The sequence below is a fragment of the Elgaria multicarinata genome, chromosome 3 (genome assembly GCF_023053635.1).
Source record: "Elgaria multicarinata webbii isolate HBS135686 ecotype San Diego chromosome 3, rElgMul1.1.pri, whole genome shotgun sequence".
Taxonomy (NCBI): Eukaryota; Metazoa; Chordata; class Lepidosauria; order Squamata; family Anguidae; genus Elgaria; species Elgaria multicarinata.
The window spans coordinates 17,975,029-17,994,506 of record NC_086173.1 but is presented as its reverse complement, the minus strand read 5'-3'; the positions used below and the strand labels follow the sequence as shown (position 1 = coordinate 17,994,506).

At 45.1% G+C, this 19,478-nt stretch overlaps 1 protein-coding gene across 2 annotated transcripts in view; it reads left to right on the top strand.

Moving 5' to 3' along the window:
- GATA1 (GATA binding protein 1) overlaps nucleotides 1-19,478 on the top strand; it is a 40,669-nt gene that overhangs the window by 9,025 nt on the left and 12,166 nt on the right. Inside the window, exons 2-5 of one of the 2 annotated variants that reach the window (XM_063119484.1) lie at nucleotides 10,567-10,750; nucleotides 12,405-12,618; nucleotides 15,494-15,889; nucleotides 17,515-17,660. In XM_063119484.1, the coding sequence (XP_062975554.1) occupies nucleotides 12,447-12,618; nucleotides 15,494-15,889; nucleotides 17,515-17,660 (714 nt within the window). In that variant the 5' untranslated portion in view covers nucleotides 10,567-10,750; nucleotides 12,405-12,446. The remainder of the gene's footprint in view (nucleotides 1-10,566; nucleotides 10,751-12,404; nucleotides 12,619-15,493; nucleotides 15,890-17,514; nucleotides 17,661-19,478) is intronic. The other variant, XM_063119483.1, reaches the window with a different exon arrangement.

The following is a 19,478-nucleotide window of genomic DNA, read 5'->3' as shown; positions in this document are numbered from 1 at the left end:
TGAAGATAAAAGAGCAAAAGCAACCTAGAGCAAATCAAATACTTCACGACAAGGGAGCAAAACTCAAAGGAAACCTAAGGCCTTGCAAACTAAAAATGCTGTTACAATTTGCCCAAAAGTTATTAAAGGAAGGAGCGCCTAAGGCTTCCAAGGGGATGGAGTCTCTCAGTTTCGGTGCTGCAACTGAAAAGGCCTTTTCCCTTCCCACATCTCAACAAAAAGAGCCTCTGTTGGTAATGAGACATGACGCAAGGTTTCTGATGTCAAATGCAGTGTGTGAGCAGGTTCATGTGGGAGAGTTCTTCAGAAAACCTGATCCCAACCCATTTAGGGCCTTATTGGTATTAGCTACCACTTTGACCTGGACCCAAAACAAAATGGCAGCCAGTGCAGATTAAACCGCGACGGGGTGCTCTGCAAAACAAGCTCCAGACAACATCCTGGTGGCTGTGTTTTGCACCAACTGAGTTTCCAGATACTTTGAAGAGGCTTTCCCACACAGAGTATGTTACAGTAATCTAATCTGGGTGCGATCAATGCATGTGTGACAGCATCCAGATTTGCTTTCTGCAAGACAACGAATGCAGTGGGTGCACTGAATGAAGCTGTGCAATTGCATTACCAGCCATAGCTAGCACTGGACCAGCCTGGAGCAGAGCTGGCCCCAAGGGCATGCCCAGACTAAGAACTTGATTCTTCAAGGGGGGTGCAACCTCCCCTAAAACAGGCTGTACCCCTAATCCCAGATGAGCTGACTTCCCAACCTCAATATGGCTGATGGTATCAAAAGCCACTTGAGATCCAGTAGAACGAACAAGGATGCACTTCCACTGTCCACCTCTCAAAGTAGGTCACCCATCAGGGTGAACAAGGCTGTCATTCCCCAACCAGGCCTGAACCCAGACTGGAAAGAATAAAGGGCCCACATTCCAGTGGTTAGATGACAATGAAAGCAAAAGGGACAAAATACCAGCATGTTTCAGTTAAAAGCTCTTACAACTGGACAAGGCCACTTATTTTCTCTCTCTCTCGCCCCCTACTGTGAGCCCCCCTGTTTCTACCATCCCTATTCTAACGCTCTTTCTGCCACCCCCTTTTCTCTCTTTCACTCTCTTTCTGCCACCTCCCTTTCCCTGTTATGGTGGCCACTTGTGAACTGCCAAGTAAGAGTGCATGCATCACCAAAAAAGAGCACAAAGGAGCATCAATTTGCATAACATTCGCATAGGCTGATTCATAGGTATAGATGCAAATTTAGAAATAAATTTGCTAGTGTGGTGCAGTGGCTAGGGTGTTGGACCGGGACTCAGGAGATCCAGGTTCTGGGTCCCCACTCAGCCATGAAGCTCACTGGGTGACTTTGGGCCAGTCACTGACTCTCAGCCTAACCCACCTCACAAGGTTGTTGTGAGGATAAAATGGAGAGGAGGAGGATGACTGTGTGAGCAGCTACCTTGGGTTCCTTGCGAGAGGAAAAAAAGGCGAGACAGAAGTGCAATAATAACTTAAAATAGAAATACAGTACATTTCTCCATAGAGCGGAAGACTGTCACCGGTAACCTGTGTGCCTTGCTCAGCCTGCTGTCCACTTGTTCAGTGTTGACGGGCAACTTCAAGGCCCAGCTCTTCCTTCTGATGGTTCTTTGTCTTTACATGGGGCTTGGACTGGACAGCCCTTCAAAAAGAGGATACCTGCAAAATAGAGGACAGTCCTCTGGCTGCCCTTCAAATAGAGAATTGTTCTCTGTAAAAAAGGACACATGGCCATCTCTCTCCTTCTCTCTCTTCCCGGCTCAGCCAGCTGCTGGGGAGGGACAGATTGTTCTTTCCTGAGGCCTAAACTACTTACCCACAGAGGGCTTCTCCCTTCCTCCTTCCACCATATTGTTTTGGCTCCTTCCTCTCTAGCCCTTCTTCTCTCCATCAGGCTCACTCCACCTGCATGAAATTAGGCCGAGGGCCACAGGTTGCTCATTCCTGGAGAACCAGATGGAACTCCTTAGGGTGGACTTTTTGCCCATTGTGGCTGGCAGTGGCCAGACAAATGCCTTCTGGAAGCTCACAGGCAGGTTTTGAAGAAAATCATGGCCATCTCTGGGTTGTCTGCCCACAGCCTCTGGTCCCTCAAAGGTCCTTAGGGATCGAGGCTCCCCCTCTACTGCTGCTCAGGATGCTATTGAAGATGTGGCTATCTAGAGAGCTATGGATGCTAAGATGTGCTTCTGAAGATGATAGGGTTTGAAGATAATGTATTGGTGTTTTAGGTGATTTTGAGGATTGTTTTTAATTCTGTTTACTTGCTGTAGTTCTGTTGCTTGGTTTGAAATGATTCATAATCCACATTGGACACTCACTGGGGCTACATGGTGGAGCAGCATTATTAAAATACAACAATACAAATATAAAATATGCCTATGAATCCCAGTCCTGTCCATAGCTTGGGGGCCTCCATTCTCCTCCCACATCTGAGAACAGAATCAAGGAGGTCCTTTTAATGGCCCCAGAGGTGGAAAAAGGAGGAAGTGAATCAGAAGACTACAGTGCCACCAGTCCCACATTCAGAGGAAGTTGGCATCTGTTCAAGGTTGATTTCAAAAGCTTCCTTTGGTACCCCATGCGTCAACACGCTGCAAAGATGGGACGATAAGGTCAGGCAGCAGATTCCAACTGCCATCTGCGGGAAAGATGGTGATGGGAAAACCAAAAGAACATGGAAGACAGGGAATCACAAGCTTTGGAAACCCAGAGGGGATGGTAGGGGAGTGTGTAGGGGGTTTAGGACCTGGGATTGCTCAGTTCTGTCCCCAGTGAATTCTCAAAGAAGAGAAGAAGAGTACAAGACCAGTAGCTCATGTGACCCAGAGGGAGAAAGCCCCCAAATCTTCCATTACACTGCCACAAGATGATACGATTGCCACTATCTTAGTCAAAACAGATGTGACGCAGAAGTTGCAACCACCGGGACTCAGGTTTTGGCTGATGCAGCGGCGGTGTTGGAGAAAGGGCCTTTAATCCTCTCCTTCCTGTATCATGTGCTCGATCTAAAAAAACCCACTAGCAGCACTGTTATTAGCCCCACTGAGGAAAAATTAAATAGAAGCACAATACAGGTGTCTATACTTTCCCTACAGTGGGGCTAATATTAGGGTGACCATATGAAAAGGAGGACAGGGCTCCTGTATCTTTAACAGTTGTATAGAAAAGGGAATTTCAGCAGGTGCCATTTGTATGCATGCAGCACCTGGCAAAATTCCCTCTTCATCACAACAATTAAAGCTGCATGAGCCTTGCCCTCTTTTGTATCTGGTCACTTTAATATAGCTCCTGCACCTTTAGCAGTTGTGATGAAGAGGGAATTTCAACAGGTGCTGTATGCATACAAATTACACCTGCTGAAATTCCCTTTTCTATAAAGATACAGGAGCCCTGTCCTCCTTTCCATATGGTCACCCAAGGTAATAGCAGCTTCAGGGTGGGACTTAGATCAGGAAAAATGATGCAGAGAAAAGGGTTAAACACCTCCTTCCCTAGAGCCACTGAACTTATCAAAAACTGAGCCCCTGTGGTGACTTCAAAGTCGTTGCTTTTTAAAAGGTCTAAATATCTGATCATGGACCTTTCATGCCATGTCTGTTTTGGCTTTTGATGTGTTTTTGTAAAAAAGGTAACAAATAAAGTCACAGAGGATAGGTCAATAAGTATTAACCTTGATAATTGAGGCTGCAATCCTGCACCAATTTAGCTGGGTTTAAACCCCACTGAACTCAGTGAGACTTACTTCTAAGTTGACATGTAATTGCACTGTACACAGGGTGGCCATGTGGCCTCTTTTAGAGAGGACCATCTTCTGTTTGAAGGGCTGTCCCGTCTAATTCTGATTTAAAGATACAGAACCATAAGAATTGTTGCCTATCAGAAGTTAGCAGCTGGATAGCAGGCTAAACAAACAGGCACACAGGTCTTTCACAGTATGGAGAGATGTACTATATTCCTATTTAAATTATAGTAATTATTTCTGAATGTGCACCTATACATATAAATTAGCATATGCAAATCACTGCCCTTTTTTTTGGCAGTGCAGGTCCTATTTTTTGGCAATTCATAGGAGCTCCACCCCCCAAGGAGGTCAGGGCTGCAAACACAGGTTTTTACTCATGTTATTCTACCTCACAGGTATCTATGAAGTAAGTTAGGCTGAGAAGTAGTGACTGACTTAGTGCTGCCTTCCATACAGACGGCTCCTAGAATTACCAGTCAAAAGCCATTGTGCAGCTATTCCAACTTTCCCTCCTCAATGGATTTTTTTGTTGAAAGAAAAAAAAAGATAGAATTGGGGGTAGGGTAGGGGGTAGGGTAGGGGGTGAGGCCATGGGGAGTTTAAAAATGGAAAGCAATCATGTCTGGATCCCCCATACAGTTCCATGAATGGGGCTGGGCAATGGCAGGATAAAACTGATATACTAGCTTTCCATTTCGAACAATTGTTTTGTTCTTTTTGTGAAGAAGAACATCCAGTCATTTGAACACCCATCTGTAGCATTTCATGGTACAGCCCAGACACCTCAGTGAGAACTAGGCCCAGGGTAGGCACCTGCTGAGGGCCCACACCCCAGAAGGCCCGTTGGCAAGAGTCCCTTGGAATTGCTCCTCTTTGCCATTGCAACCCATTGGGTCACCTGCTCTCACTCTGGCCCAGACAGTGGGCATGTCTAGATGAGGGGTTATCCCAGAGATCGTAGCAGGATCATCCCTGTGCATCCACATGATGCACAGGGGATCCTGGGGGCAGGGAGGGATGATCCCTCCCTTTCCCCAGGATAACTGGGCCGGCTTTAATCCTGACTTTTCCCGCAGTCTCAGGATCACCCCAGGACCGTAGAAAGTGTGGGCAGCCGTCCCGTTTTCGTCCTGGCTCCTCATGAGTAAATGCGAGGAACCAGGAACTGGGCATGGAGCTCTTCAAGAGCTCTGTGCCCATCGGGGGTGGGAGGGGGGAGGGGGATCTTTTTTAAAAAAAACACCACTTACCTTTTTGATGGAGCACTCGTGTGCCCATCTTCAATAAAACAAAAAACAAAATGGCGGGCGTGGTCCTCTTCCTCCAGGGACGTCATGCGCTGTGTGTGGACTGAGGGGGAGGATCTCACGATCACCATATCACAAGATCCTCCCCAGGTCTAGATGTGCCCAATGGTGGAGGTGAGAAGAGTAGATGGACTGAATTGAATACCTCCAAAATCTTTACAGAGCCCCAGTCATCCATGAAGGGGGAGGGACAGAAAAACTTTTGGATGTTCCTTTACTTCCATTAAAATTGCAGTTTGAGATTGATAAACAAATGGTCAAAGAACACCTAATTTCCTTGAATGAGTTTAAATCTCCAGGGCCCGATGAACTGCATCCTAGAGTAATGAAGGAGCTAGCGGAAGAACTCTCTGAACCTTTGTCTATTATCTTTGCAAAATCATGGAAGACGGGTGAGGTGCCGGACGACTGGAGGAGGGCTAACGTTGTCCCTATCTTCAAAAAGGGCAAAAAGGAGGAACCTGGGAACTACAGACCAGTCAGTCTGATATCCATCCCTGGGAAAATTCTGGAGCAGATTATAAAGAAGTCAATCTGTAAACACCTTGAAATCAATGCAGTGATTACTAGAAGCCAACATGGATTTGTCAGGAACAAATCCTGTCAGACTAATTTGATCTCATTTTTTGATAGGATAACCTCCCTTGTGGATTGTGGGAATGCTGTGGACGTCATATATCTTGACTTCATCAAAGCTTTTGACAAAGTACCACATGACATTCTGATTAACAAAATAGCTAAAAGTGGGCTAGATGAAACAACTATTAGGTGGATTCACATTTGGTTACAGAATCGGACTCAAAGAGTACTTATCAATGGAACCTTCTCAAACTGGGGAGAGGCAATGAGTGGGGTACCGCAGGGATCAGTCCTGGGCGCAGTGCTCTTCAACATTTTTATTAATGATTTGGATGAGAAGGTGCAGGGAACGCTGATCAAATTTGCAGATGACACAAAATTGGGTGGGATAGCTAATACCCTGGAAGACAGAAACAAACTTCAAAGTGATCTTGATAGGCTGGAGTGCTGGGCTGAAAACAACAGAATGAGATTTAATAGGGATAAATGCCAAGTTCTACATTTAGGGAATAGAAACCAAATGCACAGTTACAAGATGGGGGATACTTGGCTCAGCAATACTACAAACGAGGAAGATCTTGGAATTGTTGTAGATCGCAAGTTGAATATGAGCCAACAGTGCGATATGGCTGCAAGAAAGGCAAATGCTATTTTGGGCTGCATTAATAGAAGTATAGCTTCCAAATCACGTGAGGTACTGGTTCCTCTCTATTCGGCCCTGGTTAGGCCTCATCTATATTGTGTCCAGTTCTGGGCTCCACAATTCAAGAAGGATGCAGACAAGCTGGAGCGTGTTCAGAAGAGGGCAACCAGGATGATCAGGGGTCTAGAAACAAAGCCCTATGAAGAGAGACTGAAAGAACTGGGCATGTTTAGCCTGGAGAAGAGAAGATTGAGGGGAGACATGAGAGCACTCTTCAAATACTTAAAAGGTTGTCACACAGAGGAGGGCCAGGATCTCTTCTCGATCCTCCCAGAGTGCAGGACACGGAATAACGGGCTCAAGTTAAAGGAAGCCAGATTCCGGCTGGACATCAGGAAAAACTTCCTGACTGTAAGAGCAGTGCAACGGTGGAATCAGTTACCTAGGGAGGTTGTGGGCTCTCCCACACTAGAGGCATTCAAGAGGGAGCTGGACAACCATCTGTCAGGGATGCTTTAGGGTGGATTCCTGCATTGAGCAGGGGGTTGGACTAGATGGCCTTGTAGGCCCCTTCCAACTCTGCTATTCTATGATTCTATGAAATGCCAGGTGATCCAAACGCTGGGGGAAAAAATCTTGTTTTTAGTCAGGGTGCTTCCATGCAAGGCTTTTAATTTAGGAAGGTTTAAAACAGTGGTTCCCAAAGTGGACGGTACCGCCCCCTTGGGGCAGTGGGATTGCACAGGGGGACGTTAAGAGGCAAGGGGGTGGCAGGGGGGGCGCTTGATGTCTTTTCCGAGAAGCGCCTCTCCAGAAGGTCTTAAAACCCAGGGACATTTTTATGGGAGAAGGTAGTTTGGTCCCAAGCCATATAGGGGAAGAATCCACACATTTATTAATACCGTTTAAGAAGAGTCCTTTTAATGGTGAATTGAAATGTTTCAAAAGCACCAAAACGCTAATGAAGAGACATACCCTGCTTGGTGTGCCCTGCCATGCCAGCTGCAAAACAGAGGCGTTCACTCTCTTTTCCCTCCCTCCCTCGGCAAGCCTGCGGCGGGTGCTTCGGATTTTGAATAAATATTCAATTAATTGTTACTGTTTTGAATTTTATTGTTATTATCTTCTTTAGTGGGTCGTTGAAAACTGCTATTCTGAATAATGATTTTTATAGTGTAGGTAGGGGGCACTGGGCATGAGTTTGTGGAACCAAGGGGGCTATTACCTGAAAAAGTTTGAGAACCACTGGTTTAAAAGATTAGTGCTGAAGAAGCTTTTGAGTTTAAAATCTGGTCTCAGACTGGTCACTACCTTAAGGAACATAGGAAGCTGCCTTAAACTGAGGGGACTTCCAGAAGAAGCTTTTATTGTGCAATTGCCTTGTCTCATTCATGGAATGTTACAGGGTGGGGGGAATGATGTCAGCTTCCTTTTGTAACTTTTCTGAGTTTTCCCACTCCTCCTTCCTTTCCCTAAGGAGGGGAAGACTGAATCGCTACACAGTGCCTTTGGATTGGTAGAACTAGGAGGCCTCTGTCTGGAAGCACCCTCAAGTTGTGGTCAGTGGTGCCATAAGGGCTGGAGCTTGGGACTAAAGTCCAGGGTCCCACAGCACCAGAGGCCCCCAAATGCCTGCTCAGAGAACAGTAGATGGTGGGGCAGTGGCAAACCAGCCAGCACCTGGACTGGCAAACTCCGTATTATTTATTTATTATTACATATATATCCTGGCTTTTTTCCTCTTGCAAGGAACCCAAGATGGCTTACATGTCCTCTTTTCCATTTTATCCTCACAACAGCCTTGCGACATAGGTCAGGTTGCGTGACTGGCCCAAAGTCATCCAGTGAGCTTCATGGCTGAGAGGTTTTTGGAACCCAGATTTCCCCAGTCCCAGTCCAACACTCTCACCACTACACCACACTGTCTGTCACTTATTATTGTAGCTGTGATAGTGTTATGATTTAAAAGAGTTTAAAACAAAACTGCATATACTCAGAGCATCTCTTTCTTGGCAAACATTTTTTGTTGTTGTCTTAGAACAAATCAGGCACGTCGAAGCCGTTGTAAAGCATGGAGCGGTAGTGGGGATAAATAGCCATTGTGTGCTTCCTAAGTGAAGTAATACACATGGCTTTCTAAAGAGCACCCCAGTAAGACCATTACGTCCAATGACTAAAATCACCTAGCTGCATCACTGGCTATGGCTTCGCTGCATGGGGTGCTTAGCAGTAGCCAAGTTTCCACCTCCTTTGAAAATCAGGCCGCAAATGGGCTTGGGAATAATGGTGCGTGATGATGTTCCTCTTTCTCCCAAGGGGCATTATAGGAAAAATAAGATGGCTGCCCCCAAGGGGCATGAGCAGCTATAGATATAATATTCTGTCTTTCCTCCAAGGAGCTCAGGGTGGCATACCTAGTTCTCCTCACACCCTGATTTTATCCTCACAACAACTTTTAAGGCAGGATAGCAGCTGGCCCAAGTTCACCCAGTCACTTCATGGTTGAGTGGGGATTAGAACCCAAGTCCCAGTCCAACATGCTGTCTCTGTGTATTATACTCAACATACTCAGTGGGACAGAGTGCTGGACTAGATGGACCCTTGGTCTGATCCAGCATCAGGGCTCTTCTTATGTTCTATGTTCTTATGACACATGTGGTAAACAATAAGACACACCTGATAAACAAACTGAAATGGCACTTATACCATGTAAAACACCACACGCAAACTAGGAGCAGAAGGCCCCACTTTCTGGGCCGTAATCAGATCTACCAGATGATATCAGAAACCAGAGCAGGCCCCAAAGTGAGCCTGTCATTTCTGAGAAAGAGAGGCTGATTAGAGAAAGTGATAGAGGAAAGAGGGTGAATCTTAGGTTGCTGAGTTCACTCTGTTATTATTATTATTATTATTATTATTATTATTATTTATTTATATAGCACCATCAATGTACATGGTGCTGTACAGAGTGTTACTAGGAATGGGGTCCCTCCAGCAAGCCCTGGATTTCTCTGCATTTCTCAGGCAAATGAAACAAATGTTTGGGGCCCTTGTAGTGCTGTTATGCCTCACTTCCCATTAACCCTATCTGTCCCCACAATGCATTAAGGACATAAGAGCAGATGCACCAGGACATAAGGGATGTCTCTAGATGATTCAGCCAGACATTTCAGTCAAAAGAGAAGAACACAGGGGTTGCTAAAAAAAAATCTTTCCAGGGACCTTCCACTCTGGGAATACAGAGAAACCTTAAGAATGGATATAAAAACATAAGGAGAGCCCTGCTGGATCAGATCAAGGGTCGATCTAGTCCACCATTCTGTTCACACGGGGGCCAACCAGCTGCCCACAGGAAACCCACAAGCAGGACATGAGTGCAACAGCACCGTCCCACTCATGTTCCCTAGCAACTGGTGTACACAGGTATACTGCCCCTGATAATGGAGGTAGCATAGAGCCATCAGGGTTAGTCACCATTGATTCTCTTCCAGGAATTCTAAAGCCAACCAAATTGCTGGCCATCCTACATCTTGTGGTAGCAAATTCCACAGTTTAACTACGTGGTGCTGCCAACAGCCATATAAAGAGCCAGGCAGTCTGCATGTGACGTTTATTAAACAATTGTTTTCATTTATCCCATGGGAAATACGTTGTGGTGTGCAATGTACCTCACATGATGTTTTGACGATAGGAATTAGAATAGTGGCAGTCTGGCATTTTAACCCTGTAGAGCAGCAGATGTTGTACACAGGCCGCTTATGCATCACCCAAAAAGGAGGACACAGCTCTGTATAAAATGTGCATATGTTAACCTATATGTATAGATTAAAAGGTAGAAATCATTGCTGTTATTTAGATAGAAATACAGCATATCTCATCATAAGGGGGCGGGGAAAGACTGTGAAAAGTCAGGACTGTGTCAGTCTGCCGTCTAGGTGCTAACGAGATGAGCAGTTTCAAGGTGCTCAGTTGGACGTCTTAGGCTGCTTTATCTTTAAACCAGAATTGGACTGGACAGACCTTCAAATAGAGGACTGTCCTCCATAAAGTAGGGCACATGGCCACCCTACTTTGCCTCATCCACTCAGGATAATGCCAATCAGTTATCTGGCAGGGAACCAGGTGTCATGTTTCCCAAGACTTCCCGCCTTCCTGGGAGACAATAACGAGGTCTGCCACGTAATCCACAAAGTTTTATTCAGGCAATAAACATCTCTTCCCACCTGAAGGGAGTCTAATCTCTAGAAACTTTCCTCTAGGCAAAACTATGCAAACTACGCGAGACAATTGTTCTTTTAAGAAGAATGGAAAGCCCTTTGCGAAAACATGGTAACTTCAGAAAGACTGGGGCCTAAGGATTATCCCAGGGAAATGGAGGGATCGTCGCTGCCTGCTCCCGGGATCCCGTGTGTGTCATTTGCATGCACAGGGGGAAAAAAGCAGGTATAGAAATGGCCTGGGTGTGAGGCAGCTTCTGACAAGATGTCAGCCGGGCTGACTTTCTCTCACCTTCCTTTAGCTCCGCCCATTTTAGTCTGCGGCGTACTCTAGGATCAGCTAACCTCTCCGTGCCCTCCCCTTCGGAAGAATACTGGCTTCCTACTGACTGTGTGTTGTTTACCCTTGAGGAGATAAGCTCTGGAGAAGGTTCATTTCCAGCTGGTGACGAGCCCGTGAGAGTTGCTTTCCCCACTGGTGTAATCTGGCATGTTTCTGGCGCCGTCTCCTCTACCTCAGAGTCTGATTCGGATTGATCACCTGAAACACCTTCCCCCAACCAGGGCTAGACATGACACCAGGGAAGCCTTCTGCCCCCATTCCAAACATTAGTACTATTACAAGTATCTGATTCTGATTGGGGCTATACACATACACGTGCAGGCCCAGCTCTTTATATTTTAAAAAATTCAAAGTATTTAAAGTTGGGTGGGAATTAGTTACCCCCCACTTTATAACCATCTTGCTTCCTTTTTTCCCCTCCCATTTTGGTACTGTACATAACACCCTTCATTTTTCAACCCCAGGGCAGCTTAATGGTTGGAAAACAATCAGAGCACCTCAGTATATCCCAAGATTTTTCAGTTTGGCAGAGCAATATTATTACAATTCGGATCTTACCCCTTCCTTTCATTAGATTTTTTTTAACATTGTCTGTTTTGGAGATGGGGATATTTCTGTTTTGTGCTGTAAAGAGGGAGAAGCAGTTCAATATCCATTAATATATCTCCTTTGGGTTTGATTTTAGAGCAGTGATTTTCAAGCTGCGTTCCAAGAAGCCTGAGCTAGCTTGGAAGGAGATTTATCAGAGGAGAAACTGCTCTTCAATACTGCTCCACATGGACTGAGTGTACCCTCTAGAACAGTGGTTCTTAACCTTTTTTGAGTCACAGACCCCTTTGAAAATCTGGTGAAAGCTATGGACCCCCTCCCTAGAAAAATGCACTTAAGCACATAAACACAACTTTGCATGCAATGAATATACTTTATTTTATTGAAAATTGATTGCCTCATACAGTGTATGACATACACAAAATATGAATAAATTTATTTGGCTTTCATGGACCCCCTGAAGCCCATCCATGGACCCCTTGGGGGTCCATGGACCCCAGATTAAGAACCCCTGCTCTAGAACATGGCTCCAGAACCTTCTGCCGTATTCCTCTGTCCCTCCATGGCAGATGTCTCCGTGGAAGACTTGCAGGGTTTCTTCAGTAAATGAGTCAATGTCTAAATACATAAATGTATGTAAGGGAATGCTCCCTGAAGGTAGACATTTTGAAAACCACCAATCTAGAAAGCAATAGCCTATTTTATACTCAAAAGAGTATAGATGCTGTTTGGAGAGAGGGACAAATGATTCCTTACCCATTGAATGAAATCTTTCCAGTCTATAGAGCGTTTTGGAATTGAAGACAAAAGACTAGATAACCACAAATTTTCTTATATTTATAAATATAACCCATGAGTTCTGATTCCTATCATCCCCATTCTGCTCTAACCACTAGGCTCCAGGTATTCAATATAATACATTCATTTGTGAAGAATTTTGACTCCCAGTACCCTGTTTTGTGTGACACTCTCTTTCTTATCCTTGTAGGTTTTATCTTCTGTGAAGGAAAATTCTAAATAAGAGTGGGCAATGGATTACTCCACTGTGGGGGGTCAGGACTCTGCCCCCCATTATTTAGAACCTTCCCATCTGCAACCAAACGATGACTCCGACCTCTTCTTTCCCGGCTCAGAGGGTGTTGATTCCGGGACCGTGACCGCATATTTCTCTCGCATGCCTGAATCCTACAGGCACTCTCCAGGTATGTATGGCATGATTGCACGGATGCAGCAGCATCTGGTGGTTGGCCCTAATACCTCATTTTTAAATGAAGACTTGGCCCCTGTCTTTACGGCGGCGCTTTGGTGCCACAAGGCGCCTTGCACCCGCACTTGCATTCCTTCCTGACATCTGCACAGGAAGGAACACAAGTGCGAACCTTTCCTATGTTTAAAAGTTAAAAAAACAAAAACAAAAATGGGGAGGGGAGGAGAGGAACGGGGGGGGTTCCTCCCCCCATTTAAAATTTTATTATATTTATCTGCGCAGATACAGGTAATAAAAAAGGGGGAGGAACAGGCAGCCAGAGAGAGGTCGTGAGGAGAGGGGACAGGGACTCGGGTCGAACCACCTCTCCTCTCCTCCCTCTGGCTGCCTGCTCCTCCCCCCATTTCTTTTTATGTTTATTATGTTTCTTTTTATGTTTAGCATTGCGCAGCTGCGGCGATACAGAAAATAAAAATAAAAAGGGGGGAGGAGCACTCCCATTCCTCTTCTCCCCCCCCGTTTTTATTTATTTTTTTACTTTTTATTTATTTATTTATTACATTTTTATACCGCCCAATAGCTGAAGCTCCCTGGCCGATTCGCAAAAATTAAAATCATAATAAAACAACCAACAGTCTGAAAACACAAATACAAAATACAGTAAAAAAAGCACAACCAGGATAAAACCACGCAGCAGAAATTGATATAAGATTAAAATACAGAATTAGAACAATAAAATTTAAATTTAAGTTAAAATTAAGTGTTAAAATACTGAGAGAATAAAAAGGTCTTCAGCTGGCAATGAAAGGAGTACAGTGTAGGCGCCAGGCGGCCCTCTCTGAGGAGCTCATTCCACAGCCGGGGTGCCACAGCGGAGAAAGCCCTCCTCCTAGTAGCCACCCCTCACTTCCTTTTGTAGGTGTGGGGCCGCCCATGGCAACCATTAGGGGCGCCATGGGTTCCGCTGCCCAAAAAGTCGGGGTAAGTGCCCGACTTTTTTGGAGCGCCATTTCCATGGTTTGCCCCGGATGGCTTCCCAATGGCGGCTGCGTCATGTAGATGATGTGTCGCTACTGCAAAGCCACCCCGGGGCAAACCCTTTGTGTAGACATGCCCTTGGAAATTGTACTACCCATCTTTTTAATCACAGATGGGTGTGTGGATGGGAGGGTATATGGCAACGGCACTCTGCACATTTTCAAAGGCATTTTTACTATTACTACACATGCTTGGTCTGAGCCCTGGCACTGAAAACTGGTTCAGGGACTAAACCCTCTGCTTCTACTAGCCATTGTTTGCTGCCACCAAAGCGCCGCCGTAAAGACAGGGGCCAAGTCTTCGGCTCAAGGGCTGGATCCAATTTTGGAGAAGCTCTCTGGGGTTGCATTCCAGTGGAGGGTGGGGCTGAAGGGAAAAGGGGGTGTGGCCAAAAACAACAGTGTATTTTCACTTAAATAATAATATATAATAATATATTTATTTGTTACCCGCCTCTCCCTCTGGATCGAGGCAGGGTACAACACAAATAAAAACACCATAAAATACATACAACTAATTCAAACGTTTAAAACCAGTGCATCATTAAAAGCAGCACACCATTAAAAAAAGGCATCTTAAAATTCAACTGGGTAGGCCTGCCGGAAGAGATCAGACTTACGGCTTTCTTAAATTCTGGAAGACTGTTAAGTTGACGAATCTCTCCCGGCAAGTCATTCCACAAACTGGGAGCGGCAGAAGAAAAGGTCCTCTGGGTAATAGTTGTCAGCTCTTCCTGCCAGTAACTAAGCCAAAGGAAAGGTGTTTCAAACTTTTAGAACAGGGAGAAAACTGCACAGACGCTGGGGAACCACCAAATGGGGGACTGGGGAAGGAGGTGGATTTCGCTCCCCGCCTTTGCTCTAGTGCCTCTCTGTAGCTTCATCATTCTCAGTTTCTTAGCGTATGTTGGTATTGCTGTTTTCACATTGCAAATAGTGAAGTACAAGTGGGCCTGGGAGAAATATGTGGCAGTGTGGCGTACCCCTATGCAGGGTCCCAGCCAGCCATGCCCTTTTCCATGATACTCCATTCCACCCCCAATTCCCCCTGCCCCCGTCACAGACACTCAGCATTGTGTGACCATTGAGCACGCTCAGTTATGACGGGGCTATTTTGGTCCCCACCCCCACTGCCTCCAAAGTAGTTTGGATTTCTGCAAACCCTTGGGGTTCTCCCAAGCATTCTGAAACCTCCGTCTTGCGCGTGGGTGGTGCCATTTTGGCTATATACGGACTGACATGCAGAGAACGAGCATATAGTGAATCACAGTGAATCACTGGCATCTCTCTCTCTCATCTGCAACCCCTAGCGTAGGCTCACTGCCCCGAACATTTCCACCTACATATGCTGGCTACCTATTTGCTACTAGGCCATGTTTAAGGTTCTGGCACTAACGCACAAAGCCCTAAACAACTTGGGACCAAGGATACCCGAGAGAGTGCTTCCTCCCTTACCAACCTGCCTGATCACTGAGGTCATTAGAGGGCATGCTCCTGGTGGATCCTCATGGCCCTATGGCCTGACTGGAGTCCACCTGGAGAAGAGCCTTCAGTGTGGTGGCCCCCTTCCTATGGAACTCCCTGCCTCGAGGTCAGGCAGGCTGACCAACCTCGGTTTTATTGACACACTGTTTTTTAAAGAATAATTTTGGTGTCATGTTTCATTCTTAATTCATTCTTCATTCTTTTTTCTCTTCTGTGCATTTTATCTCTTGTCGGTCGCCGCTAGTGCTATACAAATATTGTAAATAAATTAAAATACAGCAACAAATACATTATGCCACCGCTCACAACTAATGGCTTTTGTTAAAATTCCACCCCCTTTGCCAACAGTGCGGCAATTGTATCCTATCCTCAATGGTTTGCAGTGGGTGGACGGGCACCCTTACAGCACAGCCACATGGGCCTCCAGTGCTTCTGGGAAACCTCACACTGGACTTCCGATCTACACCTCGGCAACGTCCTCCTACCAGACCCTCCAAGCCCCTCCCTCGCCCAAGGATCTCAGCCCTGAGGACAGCAAGGGGAGCCCCAGATACCTGGAGATGTTGAAGACGGAACGGATGAGCCCCACTCACACCGAACTGCTGCCCCTGGGGACTTCGACTGGAGCGGCCCATAGCCCTTACGCCATGGGGCAGGAGTATGGATATTTCCAGCCGGTCGGGAGCCCCCTGACAGCTGGATACTCCCCCAAAATACGAGGGCCTACACAGCTCTCCCCCACAGGTGAGATCTTCTGCTGGGTTGCCCACGTGCCATAGAATGAAGAGGGAAACCAGGTGGTGGAGTGGGCTGTACCACTTTAGACGGTGGGGGGGGATACAATTTTTAAATGGTTCTCTACATTAAAAAAAAATCCCCCTGTAAAGGGAAAACCTAACACATTAGGAAGCTTTTTTTTTTACTCTGTCCTTTGGCTTGCTGTGCTGGTTTTCTATTGGCAGAGTGCAGTTGTTGTTTTTAATGTCAGGCAGCATACAAACATGTGATCCCCCCACCTGTTGTCTGAGGTGGTTCAGTCCATTCTGCCAATTCACTTTGCTGCATGCCTAAAGCAGGGCCTGCCCTTGAATTTGGGATGTGTCCTACAACAGTCTTCCCCCATCACTAGATGTTTTGGATTACAACTCCCAGGATTCCTGAGCAATGGCTATGCTGGCCGCTGCTGATGGGAGCTGAAATCCAAAAATATCTGGCGGGCAACAGGTTGGTGGGAAAGGCTAAGCTACATTACCCACCCACAGTTTGGTGAAGGATTCCAAGATGTCTGAGACTCAAGTGGGGGTCTGCTTTACCAATGCAGACAAAGGAAGTTGCAGAATCAAAGTTTAGGGCTGAATGGTTAACCTGGTTAATTGTGGGTGGAAGTTGTATGTTGTACATCCTGGTATGTTCCGTTCACACTAGTGGGCATGGCAGGGGAAATTCTCCTAAGTCAAGGAATGTATGTGGCTTAGTGGTAGAGCAAATGCTTTTGCATCCATAAATTGTCAAATTCCAGTCCTGACAACTTTAAGTAGAGGTCCAAACAAACAAAAAGAGCACGCTGGTGAAATGATGTCAGCCAGAAAGGCAGTGTCTTCTTTTAATACTTTTTTTTTTAAAAAAATTGCCATAATCCAGGGGTGGGAAACTGCTTTCAGCTCACAGGCCAAATTCCATTTTGGAGAAGTTCTTAGAGTCCTTCAATTCCAGACCTGTGCGATGTGTTCCTGCCGCACACTGTAAATGGGCTCTGCATCTGCTCAGTAGTACTCTAATTCCAACTTTACAGCTCTGGGTCTGGCACAGTAAGAAGGTTTTGAAGCTGAGCTTACAGGCTAAAGGCAGAGTCCTAACTGAACTTAGCCTATAGTAGTGTATCTTTATCATGCAGAGGGTGTCCTTCTTTATCCCGTATGCATATGAATAGATATTCTACTTCCCAAATTCTGATGAGCCACTGAACAAATTAATTAGGCCTTACCTACTTTCTTGCTCCTTCCCTAATTAATTAGGCTCTACCTACTTTCTTGTTCCAGCCCAGCACTGCATCAGAGATAATGTTGGCAGCATTTCCTACAGGTGAAAGGCCCCTCACCTTATTAATTAACTAATTAATTTGTTAATCATTCTTTTCAGTCCACCTTTAAGGGTGGAAACCTCTCAAAGTAGCATACAAGATTAAAAACAACAACAATGCCAAGTAGATAAAACAAAAATCTATAAAAACAATAGATCAATAAAAACCGTCTGAACATTATGGGAAGGTCAGTCAAAACAGATGTGTCTTTTTCAGAGCTTTCCTTCAGAGCTGAAGGTGCTATGCTGCCCCTTCTTGCTTGACTTTCTGTCTCCATCTGTTCCCTCAGAGGCACGTGAGTGTGTGAACTGTGGTGCCACAGCCACACCGCTGTGGCGAAGGGATGGCACCGGCCACTATCTCTGTAATGCCTGCGGGCTCTACCACAAGATGAATGGTCAGAACCGGCCTCTCATCCGGCCCAAGAAGCGCCTGGTAAGTTTCCCCCCCTCCCCATCAGACTGGGAATCTCTACTTTGCTGCCCCTCATAAGTCTCCTGTCTCTGGATTCCAGCTGTCTGTTTAAGGGCACAATCCTATGCAAGTTTAGACAGAAAAAAATCCTACAACTCCCAGCATCCCCCAGCTGGGGAGTGCTGAGAATTGTAGGACTTTTTCTGTCTAAATATACATAAGATTTTGCCCTAAGTGGCATTCTAATTTTATTTATTTATTTATTTATTTATTTATTTATTTATTACATTTATATACTACCTCCATAGCTAGAGCTCTCTGGGCAGTTTACAGAAATTCTAAAATTGAGATTAAAAACGAGTATACAAAATTTAAAATTCTAAAACGCAGAACATACATACATAAAACATTTAAAACCGTTAAAAATAAACACGTGGGTGCTTAAGATGTGCTGCCATATGCCTGGGCAAAGGGGAAAGTCCTAACCTGGCGCCGGAAAGATAGCAGCGTTGGCGCCAGGTGAGCCTTGTCAGGGATGCTGCTTAAAGTAGATGGCTGCAGCTGTCAGAGGGAGCAGGTGGGGGTAATAAATTAGTATATATGTCTAAAAGTTTTACCGTTCTATTCAATATTGTGAAACACTGTAATAAAATGACAATATTTGTTCCAATATTCCATTATAGAAACTGTAGGATAGAGTGCATTTCTCCTCTTGATATAGTCAGTTTATTCATCTTGGCTAGCTCCACAACTTTTTTTTTAACACCTCCTTTCCAGATAGAATAATCACACTTTCTCCAATATCTTGCCAGGACAATCCTGAAAGCCGTGAAAAGATTTCAAATAAAGTCATCTCGATGCCAAAGAAAATTCAGAATCAATAGTATTCATAAGCAAGATAAAAGGGTCCACACCAATTCTAACCTCTGTATTTCAATCAGTTACATCAGATGATAATCAATGGCTGTTGGCATTGGAAAATGGCGGTAGAGGCAGCAAGGATGGAATCAGTGTTGCCTAGAGGCCAAGAGTGTTAATCCTGTAGAACAGCTACAAAAAAAATCTGGTACTGTCATGGAAGGTTTAGAGGAGCCACCACTCTGGAAGCCAGACAGGAACTTTAATGCCTTTCTCTAACAAGACCAGAACAGCAGCAAGGAACTCCTGTCTCCACCCAAATACAATCAACGCCAGCACCACCTGGTGACTGAACTATATAATGGCATTATCCACACAGAAATATTTAAACAAGCCACATGGAAATATTTAAGCAATATTTAATTGTTTAAAGAAACATTTAAATATATCAACAGTGTAGTTTGGTGGTTCACATATTCACTCATCTCTAAATATTTAAGACTTTTGAATAACTCACCCAGAACAAGTAGTAACACCACTGGTAGTCTTACAAGACAGCTCTGGCAGAATCTCAGTAAATTTATTTATTTATTTATTTATTACATTTCTATACCGCCCAATAGCCAGAGCTCTCTGGGCGGTTCACAAAATGAACTTGGGTTTTCAGGTACTGTTTAGGCATTTGGTGATTGTACCTTTTCAGTAGTAGGAAGAAGATATTGCCAGTTTCTGTTATGTATTCCGTGTTCATTTTCTCAAAAGAATATTTCCATATTTTCCTTATGCAGCCATTTCTTTTCTCCATTGTTTCATATGTACTCTTTCTCTCCTGGCTCTAAAAGTGGTAGTTCCTGCATTGAATTGTGCCCGTTATAGAAATGCTCATACTCTCTTGATAATCTGACCTGTTTTTCACCTGGGATAGCCAGCACAGCGGGGAATGGTCGGTTTGTATTTGGAATGGCCGCCTCAACAGGTACG